This window comes from Rhineura floridana, chromosome 3 (assembly GCF_030035675.1).
Source record: "Rhineura floridana isolate rRhiFlo1 chromosome 3, rRhiFlo1.hap2, whole genome shotgun sequence".
NCBI lineage: Eukaryota > Metazoa > Chordata > Lepidosauria > Squamata > Rhineuridae > Rhineura > Rhineura floridana.
The window spans coordinates 194,891,071-194,916,167 of NC_084482.1; the positions used below are offsets into that span (position 1 = coordinate 194,891,071).

At 40.7% G+C, this 25,097-nt stretch overlaps 1 protein-coding gene across 1 annotated transcript; it reads left to right on the forward strand.

The window, feature by feature from the left end:
- The first annotated feature begins 5,258 nt into the window (after positions 1–5,258).
- LOC133378844 (vomeronasal type-2 receptor 26-like) lies at positions 5,259–23,653 on the forward strand. Its single transcript, XM_061613458.1, has 6 exons — positions 5,259–5,410; positions 7,656–7,944; positions 17,988–18,161; positions 19,588–19,815; positions 21,969–22,095; positions 22,749–23,653. The coding sequence occupies exons 1-6, from the start codon at positions 5,259–5,261 to the stop codon at positions 23,651–23,653; spliced, it is 1,875 nt and encodes a 624-aa protein (XP_061469442.1).
- The last annotated feature ends 1,444 nt before the right edge of the window (positions 23,654–25,097 follow it).

Consider the following 25,097-nt stretch of genomic DNA (forward strand, 5'->3'; position numbering starts at 1 on the left):
TTTGTCCTCCTTTCTATTCATTGGCCAGCCTCAAAAGGTCACCTCCGTCAAACAGTCTTCAGCATCATCTTTTCCACTGGTGTCTCTTCCGTGCTGGCCAAAACAACTACTGTAGTGTTGGCATTCGTGGCCACAAAACCAGGGAACAGTATCAGGAAATGGGTGAGAAAATGTTTGGCAAATACCATTGTCCTTTTCTGTTCCATCATTCAGTTTGGAATCTGCATTGTCTGGATTGGAGTCTCTCCCCCCTTCCCAGAATTTGACATGAATTCCCAGGTCGGACACATAATACTGCAATGCAACGAAGGATCTGTTGCCATGTTTTACTGTGCCTTGGGCTACATGGGTCTTCTGGCTGCCATTTCTTTTACTGTGGGTTTCTTAGCCAGGAAGCTACCCGGGGGTTTCAATGAAGCCAAGTTTATCACCTTCAGCATGCTGGTGTTTTGCAGTGTTTGGGTGTCCTTTGTGCCAACCTACCTGAGCACCAAGGGGAAATACACGATAGCTGTGCAGATCTTCTCCATCTTGGCTTCCAGTGCTGGGCTCCTGGGTTGCATCTTCCTTCCCAAATGCTACATCCTTGTACTTAGGCCTGATCTGAATACAAAGGAGCACCTTATGATGAAGAGGAAAGTTTAGGGTTGTTTCAAACGTATGCCTCAGCCAAATTTCAGTGGTTTGTGCAATGGGTGAATACTTAGATTTTTAAAAACTTTTTACTTACCATGGGTCAGCCATCTTTTCCCCAGGAATGCATTTGAGAACATCAGAACATCCTGCATCACCATGTTTCATTGTTTCCAAGAGCATTCTGAACATATTTTCAAAATACACGGCTACTAGGCTGAAGATCTCTGCCATCTCGTTTTGTTTTATAAGTTTATAAATGGGAGTAAGAAAGTAACCACCCCCACCTGAAAATCACGTAGCTTCCATACACACTGAAAATCACAGAAATTCTGTACTCTTGCTTCACAGTAAATGCAGGTAGGGAGAGATTTTCAGTACAGCTTTAGAAACAATAACTGATTCTTCACACAGAGAGACACACACACACCAACGTTATAATCTTAATTTGGGACTATTATGATGATCATCCCTTTCTGACCCTTTTGATGCCCCAAATTCTGAATGATTTAGTCATTAAAATATGATTACATTTCTCTATGTTTGTATCATCATGAGTGAGAAAACGTGCCCATATGGCAGTTTAGACTGGAAGATCCTGAGGGCAAAGATCTGTCTGTTGTGGTGGTGATATTCCTCTGTAAATTGTCATCTATAACAGCCTTTTCCAACCTTTGGGCCCCCAGATGTTCCTGGACTACAAGTTCCATGAGCCCAAGCCAGCACGGCCAATGCTCAGGAATAATGGGAATTGTAGTCCAGCAACATCTGGAGACCCAAAGGTTGGGAAAGGCTGATCTATAGTTTGTTATTGTTGTTATGTGCTTTCAAGTCGATCACGACCTATGGCAACCCTATGAATCAGTGACCTCCAATAGCATCTGTTGTAAACCACCCTGTTCAGATCTTGTAAGTTCAGGTCTGTGACTTCCTTTATGGAATCAAGCCATCTCTTGTTTGGCCTTCCTCTTTTTCTACTCCCTTCTGTTTTCCTCAGCATTATTGTCTTTTCTAGTGAATCATGTCTTCTCCTTATGTGTCCAAAGTATGACCACCTCTGTTTCATCATTTTAGCTTCTAGTGATAGTTCTGGTTTAATTTCTTCTAACTCCCAATTATTTGTCTTTTTCACGGTCCATGGTATCTGCAAAGCTTTCCTTCAACACCACATTTCAAATTAGTTGATTTTTCTCTTATCTCCCTTTTTCACTGTCCAGCTTTCACATCCATATATAGAGATCGGGAATACCATGGTCTGAATGATGCTGACTTTAGTGTTCAATGATACATCTTTGCATTTGAGGACCTTTTCTAGTTCTCTCATAGCTGCCTTCCCCAGTCTTAACCTTCTTCTGATTTCTTGACTATTATCTCCATTTTGGTTAATGATTGTGCCAAGGTATTGATAATCCTTGACAAATTCAATGTCCTCGTGGTCAACTGTAAAGATACATAAATCTTCTGTTGTCATTACTTTAGTCTTTTTGACGTTCAGCTGTAGTCCTGCTTTTGTGCTTTCCTCTTTAACTTTCATCAGCATTCATTTCAAATCTTTACTGGTTTCTGCTAGTAGTATGGTATCATCTGTGTATCTTAAATTATTGATATTTCTCCCTCCAATTTTCACTCCTCCTTCATCTTGGTCCAATCCCACTTTTTGTATGATATGTTCTGCGTACAGATTAAACAAATAGGGTGATAAAATACATCCCTGTCTCACACCCTTTCTGATTGGAAACCCATCTGTTTCCCTATATTCTGTCCCTATAGTAGCCTCTTGTGCAGAGTACAGGTTGCACATCAGGAGAATCAGATACTGTAGCACCCCCATTTTTTTAAAGCATTCCATAGTTTTTCATGATTTACATAGTCAAAGGCTTTGCTGTAATCTATAAACACAGGGTGGTTTCCTTCTGAAATTCCTTGGTCAATTCTGTTAAGAAGAAGAAATCCTTCAGATTAAAAGAAGAGGTGAGGTTCTTCAAATTTAGTCATTCCCCCCCTCAAACTGTAAATTAGGAATTCTGTCATAATTTCCACAGAGTGTCAGAAGTAGCGAGGTTGGAGAAATCTGCATTAAGCAGCCCCAGGGATGGATTTCCCCCTTCTCTGCCCATTCACACTCTAATCAGGATCAGATTCCCCACTTATGAACACCTACCTAATTTGGTGATACTCTGTTTGTATGTGTATGTGCTTGTGTGTGCTCTTGAAGTAGCTGACATCTACATAACTACATTGTAATAACTACATTGTAACTACAAAGTTTATGTAATAATTTAGTTTGCATTTTTATTCCTTTGTTGATTTCTTTGGACTCTGATGTCTTTTTTTCCTGACAGATAGAAGAAAAGGAAATTTAACATGTTCTTTAAGTTCTCTGTCATGCTGAGATAAAGATGGCTGTGAATGACTGTTCCCTTTGTTTTCTAAACATAAACAAGAGAAGAACTTTTTAAACAACAATAACAAAAAACAGAGGGGGTGGGAAATAAAGAAACATAGTGGGGTGGGGGGAATTAAAAAGGGAAGTATTCCAATCTTGCAGGCCCATTGTGAAGGGCTGGGGGCAGGGGTTCTTTCCTTATAAATGAGGGTGAGTGACCAAGAGAGACACAGCCTGGATGCAGAATTAACCACCATCAGTAATCTAGTCAGACTCCACAACTTCTCAGCTGACTCCAAAACTTTTGTTAAACCAAAAATTATGACACTAAAGCTGCAATCCAATACACCCTTACCTGGGAGTAGGTCCCATTGAACCCAATAGAGCTTAGGCATGTATTGGATTGCAGCCTAAGCCTCTCTGGCAGAATAAATCACAGTATAGTTAGCTGTAAGAATAATACATAATATTGTCTACTCAAAAGTAACTCTCTCTGTGTTTAATGGAGGTTTCTCTAAGGTAATGATAGCCTCAGCTTTCTTATGAGTAAGGGGAAGAATGGTCTGTAATTGAATATAAGCAGAGAAGTAAGTTATTTATTTAAACTTGAGTATGTTAAAGGCAAATGATGATGATGATGATGATGAAATAAAATTATTAGCTAACATAAAAATCCTGACAATTCTCACAGTTGTTTTGATGCTGGGCGAGGTGGGTGGGGAATGGAGCTGGTTTTTCAATGGGGCTTACCTCTAAGTAGACATGGTTAGGATTGTGCTGTAAGGCTGCGCATGCCCTATACATTAATTAGACAATGGCTATTCACTGTGTTGAACAGTGGGACTATATGTTGAAGTTTGAGGCTTCAATCCTAACAACTTTACCTGGAAGGAAGCCCCGCTGAATTCAATGGGACTTGTGTCTCAGTACATTCATTTTTTGTATCCATTACTTTGCTGGAAAACTGCTTTATAACATTTGGAGATAGGGTTGCCAGGTTCAGCCTCCAAGAGGTCTTCTGTATCTTTAAAAGTTGTGGAGGGGGATGGGAGAATTCCACCTTGTGGTTTTTCCCATTACAGAGTTGCAAGAACACCTGCACTTGGCTGACCTTCCCTTCTCCTAAAGATTCAGGATCAGTCTCAGGCCAGGAACCTGGCAACTCTACCTGCAAAAAAGCAAAAAAAACTGAATGAATGTTCAGTAAAGACTGGACAGGACATAGTCTTATAAAATTGGTGCAAGGAAATCAGGATGAATGTACAATAAACTGCTAACCTGGAGGAGCCCTTAATTGTTAATTGTATGAGGGAGAAGGCCTGGACAGAATTCTACTCCCCAGGCAATGCAGAAACATACATAAAATCTTGTTTCAAGCTCTTCTGAGAGATTTTCCCACTACGCCAGAGTTATAGCGGTCCACATGTTGTTATACCTCAATGCCCATGAGCCCCAGACAGTCTGGTCAATAGTCAGGGATAATGGGAGTTGTAGCCCAGTGACACTTGGAGGCCACAAGTTGCCCATAACTCCACTATACATTAGTCCAAGTCCACTGTCCTTTCATATGTCCTATAGAAAAGGATAACACAGCTTGGGTAAACTTTTGCAAACATGTTTTCTCCTGATGTGCACCTGCATATGTAACTGCAAAAAGAGTGAACAAACATTACCTGTAAGCAATATATCCTGTTAAATTTCTTCTTTTGTTGTTGTGATTGCTGTATATTTTTCTGGAGTCAATGTAGACCTTTCTTTTTCTGTAAAAAATAAAAAAGTTTATTATGAAAAAAAGAAGAGTGAGCAAAGAGGTGATTATATTTCCCCTGCAATTATCAAAATCATTGTGATTGATTTTTGTTCCTGTGACCAACGTCCCATGGGGCTTTTGTTCCAGAGGTCACTCTTGAGATCAAATAATAATAATAATAGGAACCCAGAATCACTCATCATTTCTTGTGCCAAATTTGGAAAGAGAGCCTCATAAGTAGGTATATGTACAGACTGTCAGTCTGATCTCTGACTGCCTCTCAATTAGCACTGAAGCCAGGCTTGGGATCTTCCTCTGTGATGTCAGACATGGGATGAAGTTTGCAAGGCCGTTGTATTTATTTCCTGGCAAATATATCTGCTAGCGCACTAACTGGGTATAATAAAATCACTTGAAGGAGGGTGCCTCTTGTTTGTGCCTAAAATGATCCTGCTGCTACTATCGCTTCATTTGTACTTTGGGGCAGTGATGAATGCAGATGTAGATATCTCAATCCTAGAAATGTCTCCAAGTAATTATTACAGTCCAGGAGATTACTTCATCGCTGGAGTTATACCAATGAGGACAGCTATCTATCCAACACATGCATTCATGTCTAACCCTGTCTGTGACTTCGTCCCGTAAGTGTTGCTAGCTTTTAAATTTCTCAGCCAGTTCTGTTCTTCCCTGCACTCTGCATGAGCTGCAGATTCCTGGGTTTTAAAAACTGTTTTGCAAGGTGACTGCTAAAGCAGACAGTTCACTTGCAGATATGAATGGCATATGCACAAATGGTCTCTGGGCACAGATGCAGTTTTTCAACACCTTTTCTTGCTAAATCACTGTTCTTGTTTTGCCTTTTGGTGAGAATTGGAAGAAGGTGTTTTGAAATATCAGTCTAAATTGCTTGATGTATCCTTTAGGTATCTGTTGAGCTTCTGGTGCTTGATAAATACTTTTTTATTTTAGCAGACATCCGAAGAGAGGTTTTCTAACTTTATGGTTAATTTTAACTGATTTTATACTCTCACTATTGTATACCGCTTAGAAACTACAAGGTTAAATGATATATACATTATTACGATGGATGGATGGATGGATGGATGGATGGATGGATGGATGGATGGATGGATGGATGGATGGATGGATGGATGGATGGATGGATGGATGGATGGATGGATGGATGGATATCACATTTCTGAATTGATCATCTTATGTCTAGTTGCATACTTGTAAATGTACATCACATTAATAGTGAAGTCATTCTCAGTGTGTGAAAGAAAACTGTTGTGGGATGGAATGGAGTATCCAGGAAAGGACATGGTTGAATTGGCTGGAATCCTAAACAGGAGCACGCTACAGTGCAATGTTTTGTTGCAGGTCCCACTTGTAAATATCAGTATTAGAGAAGGAGGAACAAGGGCTCTTTGCCTCCAACTTTCTTGCAAGAAAGTCCCACTGTGTTCAGTGGGACAAAATCTCTAAAAAGGATGCCTAGGATTGCAGCCTTAGTAGTACTGAGTTATAGAAATTGAAACTGTATTTCATTGAAAATCAATCAATAAATACATTTTTTTAAAACAAAATTTCTTTTCTGGGTATAAGATGAAGAAAAGGAAAGTTAAATTGCTGGATATTAATCATACTTCACTGCGATTCCTCTCTGGTCTATAAATCCCTTTAAATATGTTGGAGTGTATCAAATATGAATTGTTTGTACCTGAATTCATATTTGATACACTGCAAAATATTTGATACACTCCAAAATATTTAAAGTACCTTTGTCACAAATCAATTGATTTAAAAATATGGCTAATAAACCACTTTCTAGCTAATAGGATTGTCATCTTTTAAAAAATCCTTTAAAGATTTTTTTTTTAAAAATAAGTATTCCCAAAACAGCTTTTTTAGTATTTGAAGTAGTGGCAAAGTATGTTACAATTTCACATACTTGGCTATTACTGGAAACACTACAAAAAATTTTGGTAAAGGAGGTCTATATTTTAATTGCATATTGCTTTGCACATGTACATTATTACATATTACTTGATTGCTGGTTGTGGCTTGATTAATGGAAGATGAGAAATGGGAGATAAGAAAATCATGGTGAATTATAGAACAAAATTCCTCCTTACCCTCGTGGATCATTTAATATGGTGTCAGAGACAAAAGGATCTGACAACTATAATTCTGTATGAAAAGTTTTTATATTAGCAACCTGAAAAACCTGGGACTCATTAAAATGAACTTTGACTCCCAGAATATTTCTTACATGATAAATCACAACTTGCATTGTAGCACCATCGGGGGAAGGGAAAAGAAACATGCAACATTTTGAGATATTGTAATGAAATGGTTATGAATTGTTGACATTATGTCTATTACTGTTATTTTGTATGGTATATATAGTAAGCTAGAGTTTCAGGAATGTCACAGAAAAAAATCTCTATAGTAGATAATCCTCTGCTTGCTTGCTACATCACTTTTCTGACAATGCATTCAAGCTGGTTCACAATTATTGTATTCAAAAGACACAACATAAAAGGAACATAAAAGGAAAAGGGGACAGGATAGGAAGAGGAAAATAAGCAAATTAATTTGTCATGGCCACTACAGGAGACAGTTTTAGGAGGGGAGGATCCAAATGGCAATGGGTCCTAGCTAGGGCAGGGCTTTTGCTTTCTTGCTATAAAACATATACAAGATGGGTCTTTGGTCTGATTCAGCAGGACAGATCTCAAGAAGAAGAAGAAGGTCATAGGTCTTTTTTCTAAGTAGCCAGTCCACTGGGAACTTAATGTCACTGGGCATTTTTAGTGGGAAAAGAAGGACTTGAATGTATAAATATTTTTACATGGTCAATATTCCACTTGCTTTTCATTCCAGGATATTGGAGAAGAACTATCAGCACGTCCTGGCCATCTTGTTTGCCATTAATGAGATCAATGAAAATCCCAACATCTTACCCAACTTCACTCTAGGCTACAGGATCTATGAAAACTATTTCAGCACCAGGATAACCTATGAAACAACAGCAGACCTTCTCTCAACTGCGCATTGGATGGTCCCTAATTTCAAGTGTGGAAAGCAAAAAAATCTGGCTGTTATTCAAGGAGGGAACTTTGAAACTTTTTCCCAGATGGCAACAATGCTAGATGTTTACAAGGTCCCTCAGGTATGGATTCATGCTGTCAACCACACTAGGCATGCAAAGCAATTCAAGGATAGTCTTCTTCTCAGGGTCTGATCCAGGTATAAGAGCTCCATTGGCCTAGTATCCCCCTCCCCATGGCACTGGGAGGCTTAACTGATGATGAGCAGCATGAATGACAGCAACAACATTGCTGTAAACACCAGAGTGTGTTGGAACCGCCATTTATATTTCCTAAGTTTGCATTTAAAGCCAAATCTGTCAACTCCACACTTTCTGAAAATATGAGAACTGAAACACAGCCGTCCTTCAACATTCACATTTGTCTGAATGTTGTGGTTATCTAACCAACCAATGTTTATGAAAATGCAAATATTAAGGGACAGTGTGCATAAAAATGAATATACTACTGAAATCAGCACACAAAAATGTATTATATTAGGAGAAGCTGCTTCCAAAATGTGTAATGCAATGAGTACATTAGTCGAAACTGCATAGAAAATGTGTTTATTTGGAGAAATAAGGAAATGAGGGTATATATTAGCATATTGTGGCAGAACGGTGGAGAACTGAATTTAAGATTGGGAAACTGAGAGAACTGAATTGCAAATCCTTCCATCCATAGTTCCTAGGGCTTTGCGGGAAATTTAAGTAGGGTCTGCCATTTTAATTTCCTACAATACTCCACATAATGCTGAAGGAAATGGGGGGAGAAACTTGAGGTGAATTTAATTTTTTTTATTATTATTGATGATCACGTTTTTAAGGTAAATTACAAGAAGGATAACAACCATACAACAATATTACATACACAGTTAATGTATAGAATAGTATTTATTTCCAAGTAGCTTAATGAAAAAGTTAAATTTATGTCTATGTGTTGTTATGTTAAGATCTAAAGTTCAAAATCAACCGTAACAGATGCAAATGTGTCTTACACAAAGTTAGGGTATGTGGTCATTACAATTATAATTTATACATGATTTTTAAAGGTTTTTTAATACAAACAATAGCAAACATTAATACATACATATGATTTTTTAAAAAAAAACAAAATTGTCTCCTGAATCAAAAGTGCCTAAGTATTTAGTCCATACTAATGAATGAATACACACTTCTACTATAGTGCTTTTGTAAAATCTGTGCCTCAATGGAGCAAGATGCGCATCTACAAGCAAGATAACTAGCAGCTTTTACAAAAGCACTATAGTAGAAGTGTGTATTCATTCATTAGTATGGACTAAATACTTAGGCACTTTTGATTCAGGAGACAATTTTGTGTTTATTTAAAATTTCATATGTATGTATTAATGTTTGCTATTGTTTGTATTAAAAAACCTTTAAAATCTTGTATAAATTATAATTGTAATGACCACATACCCTAACTATGTGTTGTTATGTGCCTTCAAGTCGATTTCAAATTACGGTGACCCTATGAATCAGGGACCTCCAAGAGCATCTGTTACAAGCCACCCTGTTCAGATCTTGTAAGTTCAGGTCTGTGGCTTCCTTTATGGAATCAATCCATCTCTTGTTTCGACTTCCTCTTTTTCTACTCCCTTGTTTTCCCAGCATTATTGTCTTTTCTTGTGAATCCTGTCTTCTCATTATGTGTCCAAAGTATGATAGCCTCTGTTTCATCATTTTAGCTTCTAGTGATAGTTCTGGTTTAATTTCTTCGAGCACCCAATTATTTGTCTTTTTCATGGTCCATGGTATGCTCAAAGCTCTCCTCCAACACCGCATTTCAAAGGAGTTGATTTTTCTCTTATCCACTTTTTTCACTGTCCAACTTTCACATCCATACATAGAGATGGAGCATACCATAGTCTGAATGATCCTGACTTCAGTGTTCAGTGATACGTCTTTGCATTTGAGGACCTTTTCTAGTTCTCCCACAGCTGCCCTCCCCAGTCCTAGCCTAATTTATTGACTATTATCTCCATTTTGGTTAATGACTGTGCCAAGGGATTGATAATCCTTGACAAGTTCAATGTCCTCATTGTCAACTTTTAAGTTACATAAATCTTCTTGTACAGTCCCGTGCCAAATGCTCAGCCTCTTCACCAGCAGAATAGTTGCCTGAAGGCAAGGGGCGGCTTGTATTCCCCACCCAGCCTTAGTTCTCTTTAGAGTTTAGCATTCAGCATCTAAGCAAGCAGGGAGATGGGTCAAGGGATGCCCAATGTCAGCTCAGAGCCACTTGGAGCCTAATCAGAGGTTGCTAATGAGCATTTCAGTCTGATGCTCGGCCAAGAGTGCTGTGTGATTCTGGGAAGGTGCCTTGTTAACCAGATAGTGTAGACCTTGGAGCAGTTAACTCCCCGAGAGGTTGTGCTTATCAGCTATTGTTATGCTGTATGATCCTGGGAAAGAGCCTCCTCACTGGAGGGCTATGCTGGGAAAGTCGTGACTTAATCCTTTGTAGTAATTAGTTGCTCATTACTGTGTTGTAAACATGTATCCTATAAAGGGTCCCTGGTTGCCCAGTTCAGTGTTCAGCCTGGCCCACGTTCGTGCAGAATCTGGCAGCCTGTTCCACTTTATTGGGTACACCTGTGGGTCGAAAGCTACTCAATAAACTTTGTCTCCTTTTAAGTAAACCTGCTACGTCTGTCTCATTCGTCTCCCTGGTATCTCTGGAATCTGGAAGCCCATCAGCCTTGTGGCAATACATTTGGCACTGTGAACAGGATACCAAGAGAGCCGAGATGTTCAGACGCATCGCAGGGAAGGAGGATGCGGGTGTCGCTTTGAAGAATCGACTCCCAGGCTGGCCACAGCATGAGGTCGGGGGGGCAGAGTTAGAGAAAGACTATACGCCGGGTGATCTGGTAGTGGCTGCAAGTCTTGGCGGCTGGAAAAGGGGACAGCCCAAGAGAATCACCCGAAGCAGAGTCCAGAACCTGTGGTGTAAAGCCAAAGAATGGGCGGGTAGGCTAATTCGCCAAACCTGGTAGAGATGCCTGAAGCACGCCAAAGTGTGTAGCATCATCACCTCTCCCAACAGGGACCCTGAAACTGAAGATCAGGGAAAGGGGGAGCGCGAAGGAGAAGGCGAGGCAGCAGTGCCTGTGGCACAGGCTAGTTCCCTCTTAAAGAAGAGAGAGCACCAGGAAGAGAGTGTCCCTGAAGAAGAAAAGTAGACCCCATGTGAGGAGGCAAGTGCTCCGCCTGATCAGCTGCTGCAAGGGGTCAGGAGTGGCCCAGGAGTCCAGCTCCCGTCATCCAGAATGGACAGCCGGACAGTGTGGACTGTCAAGAGTTGCAGTCAGCAGTGGAGGAAGACAAAAAAGAAGCTGTGATTATCCCGGAGCCTGCCAGGGGGGCAGACAGCAAAAAGCTGGAAGTAAAGCCCCAAGAGTTGAAGAAAGACAGCCTGGAAAATGAAAAGAAGCCCCGAAAGAAAGTAGGGTAGAGGCAAGCGAAAAGATGCTGCTGATAGATGTCTCCGCCCCGTGTGTGCCAGCTGGGGAAGAGAAAGTGCCATAGGAAAAGTAGGAGGCTCGTTTGCGAGAGGTGCAGCCGCAGCTGGATTTCTTCACCCTGTGTGTGCCTGCTGTTAAAGAGAAATTGCTGGCTGTGGAAGAGGAAAAGCTGGAGGCATGCGCGCATGAGCAGCTAAAATGCCCGGAGAAATGACAATGCAAGAAAAAGTGCCGAAGGGAAAGCCAGAGGTGGGAGTGAAATTCCAAGGGGGGCTCCTGGCACCTGGAGAGATGGGGGGATAAAATTCCCCAGTGATTTTACCCTTTGGGTGCCCCATAACGGTCTCATGTAGGGAGATGCAGTTCCTATGATGAGCGCAGTCCCTGGGCAAATTCCAGCAGTGAGAGGCACCCAGCACCCTGTGCATGTGGAGAGCAAGGGTCGCGGGGAGGGTTGTCTGCCTTTGTTTGAGCCCATGATTTATTGTAAGGGAGGACAGAGACAATCTCTTTCTCCCAACTGGGGTGGGCTAGGCCAGCTAGTCCTGAAGAACATTCCCCCAGATAAAGACTTGTGGCAGGACTTTGATTTGGAGTTGGGGGCAGAAGATGCTGTGGACTGGCTTAAGGACTTTTCCCAGAGCAGGGAGGGGGAAGGAAATGGCTACAGCCTGCTGCGCACCGATGACAAGATACATCTGTTCCTGGAGAAGAGTCCCAAGCCCCTGCAGGCAGCAATGTGGATCCGCTTGGATTGGGAGCTCCGTGAAGCCCCAAGTCAAAGGGCCATGTGGGCAACCACTTGGCCTGGGGGTGGCGGTTATGCATATGGGACTGTGTACTGACTTGCTGTAAGTATTCTTCTGATGATTTCAATACTGCCTTTTGGAAATGCTGTTAACTTGTGCTGTTTGCATGCTGGTGGGGGATATCAGCTGTTTGATTATTTTTTCCTTTAGGGATTATGCTGATAGGTTTTTGCAATAAGGTTTTAATGTTTAAGATTTATCATGCTGTGTCTGTTCAATTGTGGGAGGGTGTACTAGCAACTGGATTCAAGCTGTAACCCGAGTCCATTCTGGTTTCAGGGGATCAGGGGGTGGTCAGTTACCAGTTGTTACAATTGGAATCACTGTCTTATGTGGTTTGCTGCCCATGTATCATGTGCTTATATTGTTGGTGTATTATTAGTATGTAATGTGTAATGATTGATACCCCTCATGGTCGAAGGATAGGGCAAAGAAGATCTGGACCTTAGGGCATGCACGTTGTGCGTTCCTTGACCATCTGGGGGTGGAATGTACCAGCCCGTGCCAAATTCTCAACCTCTTCACCAGCAGAATAGTTGCCTGAAGGCAAGGGGCGGCTTGTATTCCCCACCCAGCCTTAGTTCTCTTTAGAGTTTAGCATTCAGCGTCTAAGCAAGCAGGGAGATGGGTCAAGGGATGCCCAATGTCAGCTCAGAGCCACTTGGAGCCTAATCAGAGGTTGCTAATGAGCATTTCAGTCTGATGCTCGGCCAAGAGTGCTGTGTGGTGCTGGGAAGTTGCCTTGTTAACCAGATAGTGTAGACCTTGTATCAGTTAACTCCCTGAAAGGTTGTTCTTATCAGCTATTGTTATGCTGTATGATCCTGGGAAAGAGCCTCCTCACTGGAGGGCTAAGCTGGGAAAGTTGTGACTTAATCCTTTGTAGTAATTAGTTGCTCATTACTGTGTTGTAAACATGTATCCTATAAAGGGTCCCTGGTTGCCCAGTTCGGTGTTCAGCCTGGCCCACGTTCGTGCAGAGCCTGGCAGCCTGTTCCACTTTATTGGGTACACCTGTGGGTCAAAGCTACTCAATAAATTTTGTCTCCTTTTAAGTAAACCTGCTAAGTCTGTCTCATTCGTCTCCCTGGTATCTCTGGAATCTGGAAGCCCATCAGCCTTGGGGCAATACACTTCTGTTGTCATTACTTTAGTCTTCTTGACGTTCAGCTGTAGTCCTGCTTTTGTGCTTTCCTCTTTAACTTTCATCAGCATTCATTTCAAATCATTACTGGTTTCTGCTAGTAGTATGGTATCGTCTGCATATCTTAAATTACTGATATTTCTCCCTCCAATTTTCACATCTCCTTCATCTTAGTCCAATCCTGTTTTCCATATTCATATAGATTAAATAAATAGCGTGATAAAATACACCCCTGTCTCACACCTTTTCCGATGGGGAATCAATCGCTTTCTCCATATTCTGTCCTTACAGTAGCCTCTTGTCCAGAATATAGGTTGCACATCAGGACAATCAGATGCTGTGGCACCCCCATTTCTTTTAAAGCATTCCATAGTTTTTCATGAACTATACAATCAAAGGCTTTGCTGTAATCTGTAAAGCACAGGGTGATTTCCTTCTGAAATTCCTTGGTTCGTTCCATTATCCAATGTATGCTTGCGACATGATCTCTTGTACCTCTTCGCTTTCTAAATCCAGCTTGGACATCTGGCATTTCTTGCTCCATATGTGGTAAGAGCCTTTGTTGTAGAATATTGAGCATGACTGTACTTGCATGGGATATTAAGGTAATAGTTCGATGATTACTGCATTCCCTGGGACCCCTTTCTTTGGAATTGGGATGTATATGGAATGCTTCCAGTCTATGGTCCATTATTTTGTTTTCCATATTTGTTGACAAATTTTTGTCAAAATTTGGATTCAGTCTGAGTAACTTGTAGCAACTCTATTGGTATGCCATCTATTCCTGGTTATTTGTTTGTTTCAAGTACTTAAGAGCAGCTTTCAACTCACATTATAAAATTTCTGGTTCTTCATTATACGGTTTCTCTGTGAATGAATCTGTCATCCATGCTTCTCTTTTATATTGTTCTTCACTGTATTACTTCCATCTTCCTTTTATTTCTACTGTAAATTGTAAATTGTATTGTTTTATTGATGTATTTTGAAGTATTCTGATGTATTGATGTATTTTATTGATGTATTGATGTATTGATGTATTTTTATATTTGTGTTTTTTGTAAGCTGCCTTGAGGGCCTTTTGGCTGAGAGGCAGGGTAGAAATAAACAACAACAATAATAATAACAACAACAACAATAATAATTTCATCTTGGTCAGTCAGTGTGTTCCCCTGTTGATTGCTCAACATCCCTACTCGTGGTTTAAATTTCCCTTTCATTTCTCTAATCATTTGGAATAGGGCTCTTGTTCTACCCTTTTTGTTGTCCTCTTTTATTTCTTTACAATAACTACTGTAATAGCTCTCATTGCCCCTATGTACTAGTCGCTGTATTATTTCATTTAGAGTTCTGATCATGTTCTTGTCTCCTTTTGCTTTCCTTCTATGTTTAACCATTTCAAGAGTTTCTTCAGTCATCCATTGAGGTCTTTCTCTCTTTTTAACGAGAGGTATTGTCTTTTTCCATTCTTCCCTGATAATGTCTCTGACTTCAATCCATAGTTCTGGTTCTCTGTCAACTAAGTTTAAAGCCTCAAATCTTTTCCTTATTTGATCTTTATATTCTTCTGGGATGTTATTTAAATTGTATTTTGGCATTGTGATTGCTTTGTTGTTGTTCTTTAGCTTTACTCTGATTTTCAATATTACCAGTTCATGATCTGTTCCACAGTCTGCTCCTGGTCTTGTTTTTGCAGAAAGTATGGAACTTCTCCATCTTCTGCTACTGATTATATAATCAATTTCATTCCTATATTAACCATTTGGTGATGTCCACATGTACAGTCACCTTTTCGGTTGCTCAAAATGTGTTCACAAGAAACAAATTATTGGCTTTACAGAATTCAATGTCCTTTCTCCTGCTTCATTTCTATCTCCTAAGCCCCATTTTCACAATTTCTAGTTCTTCTCTGTTCCCTACTTTTGCATTCCAGTCCCCCAAGATTATCAGAGCATCTTGTTTTGGTGTGTGATCAATTTCTTCCTGTGCTTCTGAGTAAAATCTCTCCAATTGCTCTTCTTCTGTGTTTGCCGTTCGAGCTTACACTTGGATGATGGTTATGTTAGGTTTCCCATTAAATCTCATTGATATAATTCGCTCAGACCTTGCATTATAGCTCCTAATTGCTGTTGCTACATCACTTCTCACTATTAAAGCAACCCTGTTTCTTCTTAATTTCTCATTTCCTGCATAAAATATTTTGTAGTTGCCTGATTGAAAGTGTCCCATTCCCATCCATTTTAATTCACTCACACCAAATATTGTAATGTTGATGCATTCCATTTCTTGCTTGACAATTTCTAACTTTCTCTGATTCATGCTTCTCACATTCCATGTTCTTATTGTGTGCATCGTACAACTCCAGACTCTCCTTTCGCATCTGTGCACATCAGCCTCTGGGCTTCCTTTCGGCTTTGACCCAGCTGCGTCATTAGTCACAGCACTACTCATACTTTGTTCTTCCCCAGTGTCTCACTGAGTGCCTTCTGACCTGGGGGTGTCATCTTCCAACACTATCTCATATTGCATTTTGGATACTCTGTTCATAGGGTTTTTGTGGTAAGAAGTATTCAGAGGTGGGTTACCATTGCCTTCCTCTGAGTTTGGCTGCATCTTAGTCTGGTGTTTCACCTTTGACCATTCCGCCTTGGGTGCCCCTGCTAGGAGTTTAGCCTCTTGGTCTAAACTCCTGATGGCATTGCTCTCAGTTTCTTCAACACTCTCAAACCCCCTCACCACGTTAAGGTGTGCATCCTAGAGGAGGAATTTATGTCTATAAAGTATATGAATAGAAAAACAGAAATATTATATTATATTTCTAGCCTATATAAAACATGATAAAGTGTTTATAATAAAAAGTATGTTTTCTATAATTTCTCTATGCCTACTAATAATTAATGTTTATGTATTTGTTCTTGAACCTTATTGTTCCAGTATAGTATAAACAAGCTACTTTTTCAATAAAGTTGTCCTCTATTTGCCTGCCTTCTCTCACTCCAAACTCTCACTCTTATTTTGAGCACTCCAAACAAGAATTGGATGTTGCACAAGTTCCTCCCCTGCCCCTCCTACAACACACCCCCAGAACACTCCTTTTGGGGGGCTTCCTTTGACTTCTGCAAGCACCTCTTCCACTGAGTTGAGCTTTCCTGGTGGACCCCAGCTGAGCTGGCAGGGTCCCTGCTGCACCGTGGCTGAGCCAGGACCCTGACAGCTCGGCCAGGGGTCTGCCATATCCAATTCCCCTCAACCCTGCATAAATACAAGTTGGATTGTGCCTTTATTGAACTTAACACTTCAGATCTTGTGCTCTTTCTTAATGTACCAAATCTTTTTAATAAATGTGTTATGATATGCCATGTCTGCAAATACTAAATGAAAGGTGCCTATTCCTGCCTTATCTCATTTATTACCTGATGGTGCAATATGACTAAACTTTCTTTCATCATTGGTTTTAATTTGCTTAATATGTTTGCCTCTCACAATATCATGCTTCCTAAAAGTACTTTTCTTTTGTATTCCTTGGGAAAAAAATTGTGTGAGGAAACAGGTTTTTTACCAGGTGGCATAGATATGTGAGGTTTTCACTGATAATTTTAAGGTTTTTTTTGTAATATGAAAATAGAAATGGACTGCCTTCAGGTCGATTCCGACTTACGGCAACCCTATGAATAGGGTTTCCATGGTAAGCGGTGTTCAGAGGGGGTTTACTATTGCCTCCCTCTGAGGCTGAGAGGCAGTGACTCGCCCAATGTCACCCAGTGAGCTTCATGGCTGTGTGGGGATTCGAACCCTGGTCTCCCAGGTTGTAGTCCAACACCTTAACTACTACACCACACTATATTTTTGTTTCCTTAGCTGACTCGCTTTGTTCTATTTTTGTAACTGTAGAGTTTTCAAACCAGCTTATCTAGTGACTGAGCATAGCAGCATTATAACAACATTTTATATTGGAATATAACTTGGTGTAACTCTGGGTCTTTTACCTGCCCAAAGAAAGTTAAGCAGAAGTTCTTCGCTTTTTTTAAATTAAGGTTGGTGTTCAGCTTTCATATTATTGTTAAAAATAAAAATAAGAACTTGGGCATAATAGTCATTTTTATAATGGAAATTCTACCAAGCCATGCTATATTTGGAGTTTTTCGCCAAGAAAATTGTTCTTTTTTATAATTTTGACATTTGTGGTTTTTTGCATTTGGTTGCCAAACCACACTACTTTTAATGAATTAAACTTGTAGCCAGAGATTTGTCCAAATTCACTGAATATCTGTAAAACCTGTTCAAATTATTCTTCTGGGTTTTCCAGAATCAACATTATATCATCTGCATAGAGATTTATCTTTAGATGAAAATGGAGCAACGGTCTGGAAAAATGTATACATGGCACAGATGTTACAAGGTTGTACCCCACAGATGAAATATTTGTCTCTAGAAACAGCTCTGGAAGGGAGCTAAATATACGATTGAAAAGAAATATCAATAAAGCTGCCCTATAGCCACATACATTGGGTATAGGTGAGCTCTCAGCAGACATGTTTAAGATTGCTGTGCTACAAAGAAACCATACCGCCCTGGGCTCCTGCTGGGAGGAAGGGCGGGATATAAATCAAATAATAAATAAATAAATGTTAGGCAAGCAATGTCTGAAAATTATTTCCAACACTAAGCATTGATTCTCTCCTTTACTAGCTCACTTATGGTTTTGTCAACCATATTCTGAGTGATAAAACTCAGTTCCCCTCTTCGTACTGGATGAGTCCCAAGGAAACTCCACAGTACTTGGGGATAGTGAAGTTGCTCCAGCATTTCAAGTGGACGTGGGTCGGTCTCATTGCTCCAGACAATGATGGTGGAGATCAGTTTGTGAGAACCTTGAAGGCAACATTCTTTGGGCATGGTGTTTGTGTAGCCTTCACATATGCGATTCCACAAGTATTTTCTGTTAACATTTATATTCCAAGACAAGCACTAACACGTTTTCGAATGCACATTATGCAGAGAAAAGCCAATGTGATAATCTATTACGGCGATCCTGACTCAATGTTTCTGTTGCCTCATGTCCTAAGCAGAACTGAAAGAAAATTCAACGCCCCTGTAGGGAAAGTTTGGATCTCCACAGCTCTGTGGGGCTTCACCTTAAGTACATCTTTTGCATATTGGGATGTCAAATTCTTCCATGGTGCTTTGTCCTTCATTATCCAAACAAACAGGAGGTCAATGTCCCAAAACCTTTACTTGACTCAAGATGGAGATTCCCCTGATCAAGTTTGGTCAGAAACATTTGACTGCTCTCATTCCAACAGCAGATGGTCTAGGAAAACTTGGAAAAGATGCATGGGGAGGGGAAACCTGGAAGGTCTTCCCACAGCATGGCTTGAGAAAGATATGTCTGCTGAGAGCTACAATATTTATATCACTGTCTATGTTGTGGCACATGCCTTCCATGCTCTGATTACTTCCTTATCTAGCCACAGGATGATTGCAGAAGAAGGCAGACTGGACCTTCTAAACATAGAACCATGGCAGGTAAACTAGACTTACAGAGAGAGATCGACTGAAACTATAACTGTAATGGTCTAGTGCATGTTTGTTGTTGCCATGAAACATTTTCTGTCACTCAGATTCTAGGACCCCCTTAAGCAGCTTGTCACTGCTTGTTGTCCCAATACTGAGAGACTGTAGTATAGTGGTAGAGTACATCCTTTGTTTGCAGAAGGCCACAGGTTCAGTCCTTGCCATCTCCAGTTAAAAGATCCAGGTAAAAAGGTGATGCAAAAGAGCCTCTGCCTCATACCCTGAAGAGCTTCTTCCACTTAGAGCAAGCAATATTGGGTTAGAAATTGTATGGGTGTTATGTATGTGTACATATGTGTGAATGTGCAAACGAGTATCAAAGAGAGTGTGGCAGGACACATACACATACTACTAGCTCTGTGACCATGCCCATATTGGTTATGGGCCTGCCCTTTCTGAATGAGAAATAGTAAAAGTGATTAGAAAGGCAGAAGTGATGCAGCTAATATCTTCCTTACCCTTTTAGAACTCCGTCTCGCTAAATTAGAGCCATTTCAACTAAATCTTCAGTGCCTATTGAAGACCTTCCATTTTCAACAAGTAATTTAAGTGAAGATTCTTATCCCAGCCCATATCTGCATTGGATGTGAAATTGTTTTTGTATATGTTTTATAGTTAATTGCTTTGGGATTTTCATAGGAAATGATTCATAAATAAAATAAATAAAAATAATTTACCCATCTGGTAAATGTTGGCATTTTATCTCTCTTTCTAGCTTCATCCTTTTCTGAGAAGTGTTAGCTTCAACAGTACTATCATGGGCGAGGTGTATTTTGATGAGGACAGGGAGCTGGTGGCTGACTATGATATTGTGAATTTGGTCACATTTCCTAACCAATCTGCTGTAAGAGTGAAAGTTGGGATGCTGGAGACCCAGGCATCCTCAGACCTACAGCTGACTGTTAATGATGAGGCCACCGTGTGGCCCAACTGGTTTAATCAGGTAGGGAATGTATTCATGTTTTACAAGCTGGTGTAATGTAGTGGTTAAGAGTGTGAGTTATTAGCCAGAATAACTCCAAATCAAATTACCAATGAATTTAGTAGATGGCCTCGTTCAAATCACTGTCTCTCAGTGGGGGATATTAATATTTATTTATTTATTGTAGCCATTAATATACTGCTTAATCATTCACATTTCCAAGGTATACATAAAAACAGGCCATGCATAAATTAAAACTATACAATCATGATAAAACCAAACACTGCCTTAAAACTATTTCTGGAACAAAAAAGTTGTAGTTATGTATCACTGAACACTGAAGTCAGGATCATTCAGACCATGGTATTCCTGATCTCTATGTATGGATATGAAAGTTGGACAGTGAAAAAAGTGAATAAGAGAAAAATCAACTCATTTGAAATGTGGTGATGGAGGAGAGCTTTGCAGATACCATGGACTGCAAAAAAGACAAATAATTGGGTGTTAGAACAAATTAAACCAGAGCTATCACTAGAAGCTAAAATGATGAAACTGAGGTTATCATACTTTGGACACATCATGAGAAGACAGGATTCATTTGAAAAGATAATAATGCTGGGAAAACAAGGGAGTAGAAAAAGAGGAAGGCCAAACAAGAGATGGATTGATTCCATAAAGGAAGCCACAGACCTGAACTTACAAGAACTGAACAGGGTGGTTCATGACAGATGCTCTTGGAGGTCACTGATTCATAGGGTTGCCATAAGTCGTAATTGACTTGAAGACATGTAACAACAGCAAATGCACCTGATGTTCAACAAGGAGATGTCTGTCCAATCTCAGTTAGGAGGGAGCTCCACAGGCTTAGACCCATTTCACAGAATGCACAGCCTTTAGTTGCTTATATAAGCCATGCCTCTGAGCCATGGAGGACCACCAACAGAGACTACCCCAAAGATCTTTATCATCAGGCCAGGGCATAAGGGATCAGGTGGTCCTTAAGATATTCTGGGCCCAAGTTGTTAAGGGCTTTGTAAATTAATGCAAGAACCTTGAACCTGACCTGGTAACACATATGGGCAACCAGTGCAAGCCTTTCATGTACTGACGATAGTCTGTCCCCATCAACAGTCTAGCTGCAGTATTTTGCACCAGCTGAAGCTTCCACACCAGGTACAAGGGTAGCCCCACACAGAGCACATTGCAATAATCAAGCCTCAAGGTTACCAATGGATGAATCACCACAGCCAGGCTATCCTTGTCTAGAATTTCCATAGTGGCGCACCAGCCATAGCTCGTAAAAGGCTAACTGAGCCTCAAGTGACAAAAATGGATCCAGAAGCCTACCTCCCTTCAAATTCTGAACCTGTTCTTTCAGAGGGAGAGTAACCACATCCAGAACAGGCAAATCCCAGACACTGCAACCAGCCACCCACAGTTCCTCTGTCTACCCAGGTGTCAAGCTCTATTAGCCCTCATCCATTCCACAACTGCATCCAGACAATGTTCCAGACCATGCTCGGCCTCCCCTGACTCAAATTTTATGGAGAATGCTTGGATTAGAAGATCATGTATAAGACTGAAAGAACCACTTTGCAGGACCTTAACAACCTAGTTATTGCATAAAATATGGACTACAGTCCAATGAAGCTTATGCCATAATAAATGTGTTGGTCTTTAATGCCCTGATGGATGTGCTCTGACAGGGCTAGCCCAAGCATTAGGCAAACTGAGATGGCTTCCTCAGACAGTGGATGCTGTTGGGGTGGTGGTACAGAGGGGTGTCATAGTGTTGAAGGACAGGGCTATGTGTGCCATGTGGCAGTGGACAATCCTGCCCCATCACCAATTTTGAAGTAAAATTCAACTGCCAGACCAGTCAATCTCTGTATGTATACTTGGGGACAAGGGGATATTTAGTTATTCACCACAGGCTGCAAAATATCTTGGGATGCCCCTTCCTTTAATCACAATAAAGAGAGATTTCAGTTATTGTGCAAATCATAGATTCATCAGAACAGAATGGTTTAGTACCTGCAAACAAAGCAGAACAAAGCTAGGCAGACACCTAAGCGGGGCGGGGGTGTTGGATTCGATGGCCTTATAGGCCCCTTCCAACTCTATTATTCCATGATTCTATGAAACTTTAAACACTGTTTCTTGATGCCCTTCAGACAAGGCCCCGTTCTACTTGTACAGAAAGCTGCCAACCTGGATACAGCAAGATGGTGCCAGAAGGACAGCCAGTTTGCTGCTATAATTGTACCCGGTGCATAGAAGGGACCATTTCTACTCACACAGGTAAATGGCTTTGAAGAAACAAGAGGCACTGAGAGATGACAAGCAGGTTCAGGATGAAAGTAGCCATGTTAGGTCTGAAAATAAATGTTGCAAATAGAGTATGGTCTAAAGATGCAGATTTATCACCAAATACTTAAATGTTAATTAAATGTTAATTGTGAATCAATTTCAGAGCACTATTTTTGTCCAGTGCAATGCTTGACAGTACATGCCTTTTATGGCTATGGTCTTCCATCAATTTCGAAAGACTCTTTGGTCATTTGGCGACCCATGAGATCATGCTATTGTCATGAGCTGTTACACTGGTGCTACAGTGCCACTCACAATAATGCAATGGCTTCAGGTTCTGGCTTCTAGTACTATTCAGTTCTTGGCAACCAAAACAAAACACATCACAAGACTGGTCCTTGAAGACTATTGGCTGAATAATTCAATTTAGTTCTCCAAATTGTCCGAGCTCTGATTTAGACATGCACTATATATCTTGGCCTTATTCATCTCTACACCAGTCCATTATCAGCTGAGTAACTATTCCCTCAGCACTTCAACTATGCTCCTGATTTCCTAGATAAGATGGGCTTTGATAGCCTGCTGCCATGCTAGATTTGTTGGAGATTTGAAGTTTCATGTAGTGAAATCATTTTTTCTTGCAGACATAGATCATTGTCATGAGTGTCCAGAAGATCAATACTCCAACAGTGACAGAGATCAATGTCTCCCCAAGACTATAATCTTCCTCTCATATGAAGAACCTCTGGGGATTACCTTTCTTTTCTTTGCCCTATTCTTGTCCGTAACCACAGGTACTGTTTTAGGAATCTTCATTAAACACCAAAACACTCCAATAGTTAAAGCCAACAATCGAAACCTCACTTACATCCTCCTCATTGGCCTCCTGCTTTCCTTTTTGGCCTCCTTTCTATTCATTGGCCAGCCTCAAAAGGTCACCTGCCTTCTCCGCCAAACAGTCTTCAGCATCATCTTCTCCATTGCTGTCTCTTCTGTTCTGGCAAAAACAGCTACTGTGGTGTTGGCATTCATGGCCACAAAACCAGGGAACAGGATCAGAAAATGGGTGGGAAAATGTTTGGCAAATGCCACTGTTCTTTTCTGTTCCGTTATTCAGTTTGGCATCTGCATTGTCTGGATTGGAGTCGCTCCCCCCTTCCCAGAACGAGACATGAATTCCCAGGTCGGACAGATAATATTGCAATGCAATGAAGGATCTGTTGCCATGTTTTACTGTGCCTTGGGCTACATGGGTCTTCTGGCTGCCATTTCTTTTACTGTGGCTTTCTTAGCCAGGAAGCTACCCGGGGGTTTCAATGAAGCCAAGTTTATCACCTTCAGCATGCTGGTGTTTTGCAGTGTTTGGGTGTCCTTTGTGCCAACCTACCTAAGCACCAAGGGGAAATACATGGTAGCTGTGCAGATCTTCTCCATCTTGGCTTCCAGTGCTGGGCTCCTGGGCTGCATCTTCCTTCCCAAATGCTACATCCTTGTACTTAGGCCTGATCTGAATACAAAGGAGCACCTTATGATGAAGAGGAAAGATTAGGGTTCAGCTAAATTTTGAGGACTATGAGGTGGATGAAACCCTCTCAAAGACTGGAATGGGGAAATGTTTAAATGGGGAATTATTTTTTTACTTACTCATATGGACTGCAATATTTTCCTCTAGGAATGCCTCTGTTACATTACCAAAGCAGAGGGCAGCCGGGTTGTCAATTTCCGCTTTGTTTTTTAACAAAGGGTAAAATCCTAACCACCATGTATAAATTTAGGTAGAAAAGTAACAACCTCACCTAAAAGTGCTACAATTTTCACCCTGCCCCCAGAAAGAATTCTTTCCTCTCCTACCTCTGCAGGGGATGAAGGTCCTACGAGTGTGTTGGGGGAGATTTTTCAGCACAGCTTTAGAGAAAACAGTGGGTTCTTTATATATTATTTTATACTGTGATATTCTCAGCAGAAATAATAATGTAGTTATGGTGATTTTCTGTCTGGACTACTGTAATGTGCTATATGTAGAGTTGCCCTTGAAGATGATTCAGAGGCTACAGCTAGTGCAGAATGTGTCTGGTAGGCTGGTAGTGAGGCAGCCTAGTAGGACCAAGTGTCAACAGTCCTGACCTACCAGATTTGATTCAAGGTGTTAATACTAGCATATAAAGCCCTAAATGACTTGAGACCCAAGTATCTAAAAGAATGCCTTCCCCAGTATCAACTGTCTCAGACCCTTGCTGGTAGTGCCACCACCAAGTGTTAGTTAGTTAGTAGTTATTCTTTATTTATATCCCGCCATCCTTCCAATACTGGAACTCGCGACAGCTTCCAGATAGAAGCACGTATAATTAAATCATACAGAACCTACATTAAAATAAGACTTCCGGGAAGGGTGACTTCGCTTGTGCCTGCTTTTGGGACGGGCTCCCGCCTCAAAAGAAGCTTATTCAGATATAAATCAGTCAGAACATTTTTTTTTTTGACTGATGAAATTTCTCCCGGGCAGGGAGAAACGTAGAGATCAACCTCAAAGCCTGTTTTTGTTGGGAGGACTGGATTTCATTAATTTATGAGATAAGGTCCAGCCAACAATGCCGGACGGACTTTCTAACAAGCTCTATCTGCTTAAGCGATACGTTTATCTTTTCTTCAAAGAGAGAACGGACTAACAGGCAAGCACCCTTCTTTCTATTATTTTTTTTACTTGGTTTAAATTGTTGCAGTAAAAGGAGATTTGTCAGATTGATCGGCTTTGGACAACTTCTGGGTGAGATATAGCTCTTCTCTGTTATTCACGAAATTAACAGCTTATCTCTGTTTCTGTCGCAAAAAAGCTGTCCTGGAAGTGCATTCTAAAGATAATAAACAGAAGAGGGATTTCTATTCCTGATTTCTATTCCGAGGAATATTATATTGTCTGGGACTATTCTCTTTTTGGTCTATTTTATTTTGACGAATCTGCTTCTTCATGACGCCACTAACTGTTTTGATGCTGG